Genomic DNA, 6,914 nt, shown 5'->3' with positions numbered 1-6,914 from the left:
CATTCAAAATTATGTTGAAGTTTTTGAGAGCCACATACCTAAAAATATCATATAAATTAACGTTGTAGAATATTTAATCGCCTTTAATTAGCCAAGCTAAATTACACTCTCATTTGAGTTATTTGTTATTACACCAGTTAACATCTAAAAACGCAATCATAAAAGAAGCGAATTATTAAATAAGTGATAGATATACTCATATACATGCTACATTTGCATTTTATTTACTAAAACAATATTCTAACAACATACAGTTCTTACCCGACAATATTATTTAAAACAACAACAATCCTAAGATACAACAAGTACGCATCGTTTATTTATAAAATTTTGATACTACAAAAGCACACTTAATAAACTAGCCAATGACGGGTGTTTTAATCACCAATCCTTCAGCATTCACCACAACCCACACACGGTTGGACACAATGTTCGAAATCATGTGATTTTTAGATATTATGATAGCATGGACTTGTGGATTTTCTTTCTCAATTATCGCTTTTGCCACTTCTCCTTTTTCCCCTATAAGCTCTGGCCATGAATTCTTTCCTGATACAAAGAAATCGGGTACACTTTCGTCGGATATGACATCGGGCTTACCTTCCACGGAACATCTCACTTTCCCCATCTTGCTCATCGATGGCAATCCTGATCATGATTAACAACTTTCGTTAAAATATGTTTAACTACATGTATATATATTTGACTCGATATATGTATGATTTGTTTATTTGAAACATACGAAGAACTGGAGAACCGCGGGCAGTGATCGTTGGCTTTTGGAGCAGAGACAAGGAGGGTGATGAGATTGGAAGGGAGGTGGAGATGGATGCCATCTTCTTCTTTACTAGAGTTGCAAGAACTTGAAGCTTTAAAAATGGAGATTGTTGTTGAAAGTAAAGGGGTTCGGTTTGTGCTATATATAGACTTAAATGGTTTATTAAAATTATTATATTTTATTTATTCAACCACATAAATTGAAATCTTTACATGACCACAGTAGCGGATCTAGGATTCGCGCCAAGCGGTAACGTTTTATAAATAAACGGTAACGAAATCGAAAAAACCTCAAATTTTTCCAAAATTTACACTAATTTTACACTACCGCCGGAACGCCAAGCCGTAGCGGACGCCACCCCTTACACTAATGTACATCCGCCCCTGCATTACCAATGGTTTCACTCCACGTCGCATGGCATAGCTACATTTTTTTTTTTTTTACACACAATAATCCCTTCTTTCATATAAAAACTTTAAGGACAATTACACCAAAATAGCTACATCGTAATGAGATATTTGGTTTCTATATATACGCCAAGTATAACACTTTACAGGCCTGTAAGCGGCATATAGAAGCCTCGTACAGGCCTGTATATGCCGTATATGTGACTGATTTGCACTTTATGGGAAACAGGATGACATCAGCCCAAAATGCGTATCTCACTTGTACAGAATACTATGCATATACTTGTAAATCTAGTATTATATATATTATTATATATATTGATTTTGAGAGATAATGAATAGTAACTTTATTTTTATAATAATATATAGTTTTTTATTATTTTTTTATTTAATATATTATAATAGTTTATTATTATATTTACTTTTAATAACATATTTTTCTTTTTTTTAAACATATATTTCCTTTACCTTTTTTTTAATAAATTTTTTTTCTTTTTTTTATCATATATTAATTTATCGATTAATTTGATACTTCTTTAATAGGTTACGTTTATAATTGTTTTTTTCTAAAAACTTAAGTACGTAGTTGTGCTTGATTTCTTTCCCTATCATTCCATTATAAGTTTTGTTAAAACAAGGTTATACTCAAAATAAAGTATTTATTTGGTATAATAAAACGGTACAATAATAAACTAAATCGTTCTAATGGTTTGAATTTCTAAACAACATATTTTATTTTCAAATCAGCTTGTTTTACATTATCATTTACTCGGTTTCGACGCAACACTCGATAAAAAAAAAAAAAAAAGCTAGTAGCAACTAACTACCTGTAGGTGAGACCACTAAAGTTGCTATTTATATAATGAAATGGACGTGTATTAATGTCTTTGACTTTTTGAATTAATAGAGCTAAAAAAACGTGGTGATAATTTCGAGCAACCAATCAATTAATCACGGACGAAGAAACAACGGAGCATCTTTTTATCTCTTGCCATGTAACCTTGATTGTTAACGGAGTTAGTTCGTGGTGTAAGATTCCAAACATTTTTGCTTTTTCGTTAAAGGATCTTCTTGGAATTCATTCGGAGCTAAGGGCCTCGGAGAAAAAGAAGGAAGCGGTTCAAGGTATTATCATGATCGTTTGTTGGAGCTTGCGGCGAGCTAGAAACAACCTTAAATTCTCCAATAAATAGATAGTATTTTGAGTGAGGTCAAGGCTATGGGTTTTCTTTGGTTCTCGAATAGATCGAAATATAAACGGATAAAGTGGGGGGAGTGGTGTTCTTTTGTAAATATGTAGGTTGTTCTGTTGTTGTGTTTTGTCGGCCTGTTTGGGGTCGGCTGTTTCTGTAAAAATGGTATGTGAATCGAACACAATACAAACAACACAAAGATAAGCGACAAAACGGTGACAAAACTTTATTATTTAACCAAACCAAAAAACCCCAGAAACCCTAGATCTCACCAATAGTGAGATCTTACAAAATACAGAAAAAGAAAACACTGAGATTAACTGATACAATCAGTTAATCTTTATAAACCAGTACAAACAGATCTCACACGAGATCAGATCTCACAAGAGATCAAACTATACAACAAACCCTAATCGCCTTGAAGAGCGAGAGAACAGATGTTTCGAGAAAATGAATCAATAATGCACTGAACACTGTTGAACTCTTGTTATATACTTGTAACAACTGAATTTCCAAGAAGCCCCTTAATGTTTCCAACCTTCACACTATCAGTCCTTAAATGTTTCATAGTAAACCCTGAAGATTGTTACCTGTACATTACTCATGGAAAAACTTGTTACAACAAATATAACAAATTATTTACCAAATGTTGCAACATGAATTAATTCACATTGCTATAATTTAATTTAACATGCCCCCTTAATTCATGTGGCAAACATGTTATCAAGACAAAGATCTTCACAAAGAGCCTGATGTTGGGCAGCATTCAAGCCCTTTGTAAAGACATCTGCAACCTGCTTATCTGTACTGATTTTTTCAGGTTCTACAATACCAGCAGCTATCTTTTCTCTTAAAAAATGTAAATCCAGCTCAAAATGTTTAGTTCGCTCATGAAATACAGGATTTTGAGAAATAGATATTGCTGATTTACTATCACAGTACAGCTTAACAGGTAAACTACATACAACTTTTAACTCAGATAAAACATTCAAAATCCACATAATTTCACAGGTAGCTGAGCACATAGCTCTGTACTCAGCTTCCGCAGTAGATCTAGAAACCACATTTTGTTTTTTACTCTTCCAAGAAATAAGAGTTTCTCCTAAAAAAATACCATATCCTGTAACAGACCTTCTGGTCTTAAGACACTTTGCCCAGTCACTATCAACAAATCCAATCAACACCATACTACTAGATTTCTTAAAACTAATCCCTTTTCCAGGAGATAGTTTCAAGTATCTCAACAACCGTAAAGCAATATCAAGATGAGACTGACACGGACTGTGCATAAACTGACTTAGAAATTGAACATCATAACTGATATCTGGTCTAGTTAATGATAAATATATCAGTTTTCCAATCAACCTCTGAAAACCATTAACATTCTCTAAAATTTTTTGATCATTTTTACACTTATTAGTGACCAAAAAACTCTGCTCAATTGGTGTTGTAACTGGTTTACAACCCAAATAGCCAAATTCATTCAACAACTCAAGACAATATTTTCTCTGAGACAAACAAATATTACCATCAGAATATAAAACTTCAATGCCTAAGAAATATCTAAGCAATCCAAGATCTTTAATAAGAAAATTTTCTCTCAAACTATTCTTAACATTTTCAGTAGCAGACTTATCATTCCCTGTAATGACTATATCATCCACATACACAAGTAAGACAACAAAAACATCTGATTTAGACAAAACAAACAAAGAATAGTCACAGACACTTTGAACAAAACCCATAGAAGTTAACACAGAAGTTAACTTTTCATTCCATTGTCTTGGAGCTTGCTTAAGACCATACAAGGATTTAACTAATTTACAAACTCTATTATCTTTTGAACTGTAACCTTGAGGTTAAACCATATAAACATCCTCAGACAACATGCCATATAAAAAAGCATTATTGACATCCATTTGATAAAGAGGCCAACTATTATTGACAGCAAGTTTTAACACAACTCTAACAGTTGTCATTTTAACCACTGGTGAAAAAGTTTCACCAAAGTCCAACCCTTCTCTTTGGTTAAACCCTTTGGCAACCAACCTAGCCTTATACCTTTCTACTTCCCCATTTGCTTTATATTTAACTTTATAAACCCATTTACAACCTATTGGTTTTCTTCCCTTAGGAAGATCAACCGATACCCATGTATTATTTCTATACAATGCTTCCATTTCATTATTCATAGCATTAACCCATTTATCATCTTTAGCTGCTTCATCATAACAAGTAGGTTCACACACTTTATTCAAAGCAGCAACAAAACACTTATTATCATAAGATAAATGAGCATAACTAACAACTTTTTCTATGCCATACTTAACTTTCCCTTCAACAACAAACTCATCAAACCTTTTAGGCATAGATACATTTCTAGAAGACTTTCTAACAGTTGTATTACCCTCAGACTGGTTAGTTTCAACAGTTGACCCTATAGTGTTATCTGCCATCACATTTGTATCCAGTCCACTACTGCCCTCCTGTTCAGATTGTTGAACAGGGGCTGATGTAGAGGGAGACAATGGTTGCTGATCTTCACTAACAGGATCATGTGAACCACTTGCACCCTCTTCATCATTGGGTATGTTAGAAACTTCAGACAAAATGTTATCAAAAAAGTTTGCATGATTCAACTGATTATCAAAAAATGATTCTTGGTTATCAAAATTTTTAATTTTGAATGGATATACACTTTCATAAAACTTGACATCTCTTGAAAAAAATATCTTTTTACTATCTAAACTCCACAACTTATACCCCTTTTTAAAATTAGAATAACCAAGTAAAACACATTTTTCAGCATTATATGAAAACTTGTCTGAATCATGCAACACAGTACTAAAACACAAGCATCCAAAGTTTCTAAGATGTAACAAAGAGGGCTTAAATTCAAACATCATTTCATAGGGACTCCTACCATTTAGCACATAAGAAGGCAACCTGTTAATAAGATAAACTGCAGTCAATACACAATCAGACCAAAATCTTAGTGGCAGACCACCCTGAAACATCAAAGCTCTAGCAGTATTTAACAAATGTCTATGTTTTCTTTCAACAACACCATTTTGTTGTGGTGTATAAGCACAAGTTGTTTGATGTAATATTCCTTTAGATATACAGAAACTATGCATCTGGTTATTAACAAATTCTGTCCCATTATCACTACGGATTATTTTTATCTTCTTTTTAAACTGAGTTAATACAAGCTCATAAAACACCTTTATATTTTCAACCACTTCAGTTTTACTGGACAAAAAATAACACCAAACAGCTCTAGAATAATCATCAACAACTGTTAGAAAATATTTATACCCATCATAACTTGTTACTTTATACGGACCCCATACATCCAAATGAATGAGATCACCCACAGACTTAGACCTATGCTCACTCAAAGGAAAAGGAACTCTGACCTGTTTAGCCCTATGACATATATCACATGGTCCATGTTCATTTGATTGAATATTAAGTGTTTGTTTTAATACTGCTAAAACTTGATCTGAGGGATGACCTAACCTACTATGCCATGTAGATGACTTAATAACACCGTTAAAACAAGAATGCATCAAATTACCAGAATTGCCTACAAAGTATAGACCACAATCCTGTCTACCACTCATCAGGACTCTCTTTGAACTGGAATCCTGTAACAAACAACTAGTGTCATTAAACACAACACTCATATTATTGTCTTTGGACAACCTATACACAGAAAGAAGATTCACACTATAACCAGGAACATAAAAGACATCTTTTAACACAATCTCATTAGTTAAATTCAGATCACCAATTTTTAGAACCTTAACACTAGTTCCATTGGGGTGACCAACTGTAATATTAAATTCAGATACATCAACAACATTTATTAGATCATTATCAGTTTTAACCATATGTTGACTAGCTCCAGAGTCAACAATCCACCCATTCATAGTATAGCCTACTGAACCAGAACAACTAGCAAAATAAGACACATTAAAACTCTCACCTCCTGCATTTTGACTTTGAGATTCAGATCCACTTTTTTCTCCAACTAGACTCAACAACTTTGCAATCTGTTCAGGTGTAAAAGGCAAACCAGAACTTCCAACAGATGAAGACATACCATTCACAGAATTAGTTTTATTACCGTTAGCCATATTCACCTTATTAGTTTGGTTATTATTATTAGGCCTTCTTTTAAACCCAGGTGGATAACCAATGATCTCAAAACACCTATCCACAGTATGACCTAACATGTTGCAGTGTGTACATTTTAAAACAGTATTAGATCCTCTATTACCTTTCTTTCTTGGATCAAAAGATTGATTAGGTTTTGACACAAAGGACACATTCTGACCTTTTGACCCAGTACTAGACATTCTATGTGACTCTTCTCTGGAAATTACAGAGAAAGCCACTTTCACTGAGGGTAATGGTTCTCTTGTTAAAAGATTTGTTCTTACAGACTGATACACATCATCAAGTCCCATAAGAAACTGCATTAACTTTATTAATGTCGAAAAATCATTGAAATCTTTTGCAGCTTGACAA

General features: G+C 33.3%; 2 protein-coding genes across 2 annotated transcripts; both read right to left on the bottom strand.

Annotated features, from left to right (window-relative positions):
- Positions 1-257: 257 nt before the first annotated feature.
- On the bottom strand, positions 258-902 carry LOC110935737 (wound-induced proteinase inhibitor 1). The gene is made up of 2 exons (XM_022178082.2): positions 743-902; positions 258-648 (listed from the first exon to the last, which is right to left on the bottom strand). The coding sequence occupies exons 1-2, from the start codon at positions 834-836 to the stop codon at positions 359-361; spliced, it is 384 nt and encodes a 127-aa protein (XP_022033774.1). The 5' UTR covers positions 837-902; the 3' UTR covers positions 258-358.
- A 2,180-nt stretch (positions 903-3,082) lies between these two features.
- LOC110872786 (uncharacterized mitochondrial protein AtMg00810-like) lies at positions 3,083-4,123 on the bottom strand. The gene has a single exon (XM_022121689.1). The coding sequence runs from the start codon at positions 4,121-4,123 to the stop codon at positions 3,083-3,085; it is 1,041 nt and encodes a 346-aa protein (XP_021977381.1).
- Between the last annotated feature and the right edge of the window lie 2,791 nt (positions 4,124-6,914).

Source organism: Helianthus annuus, chromosome 1 (assembly GCF_002127325.2).
Source record: "Helianthus annuus cultivar XRQ/B chromosome 1, HanXRQr2.0-SUNRISE, whole genome shotgun sequence".
In the NCBI taxonomy this organism is placed as follows: Eukaryota; Viridiplantae; Streptophyta; class Magnoliopsida; order Asterales; family Asteraceae; genus Helianthus; species Helianthus annuus.
This window is presented reverse-complemented; position numbering and strand designations above follow the sequence as displayed.

What these genes read in the sequence shown, in the direction of transcription:
- LOC110935737 (XM_022178082.2), bottom strand. Translation starts at nt 836, where the DNA reads ATGGCATCCATCTCCACCTCCCTTCCAATCTCATCACCCTCCTTGTCT. An exon ending in CCGCGGTTCTCCAGTTCTTC is followed by an intron (nt 649 to 742) that starts GTATGTTTCAAA and finishes AATCATGATCAG; the next exon opens with GATTGCCATCGATGAGCAAG.
- LOC110872786 (XM_022121689.1), bottom strand. Translation starts at nt 4,123, where the DNA reads ATGGGTTTTGTTCAAAGTGTCTGTGACTATTCTTTGTTTGTTTTGTCT.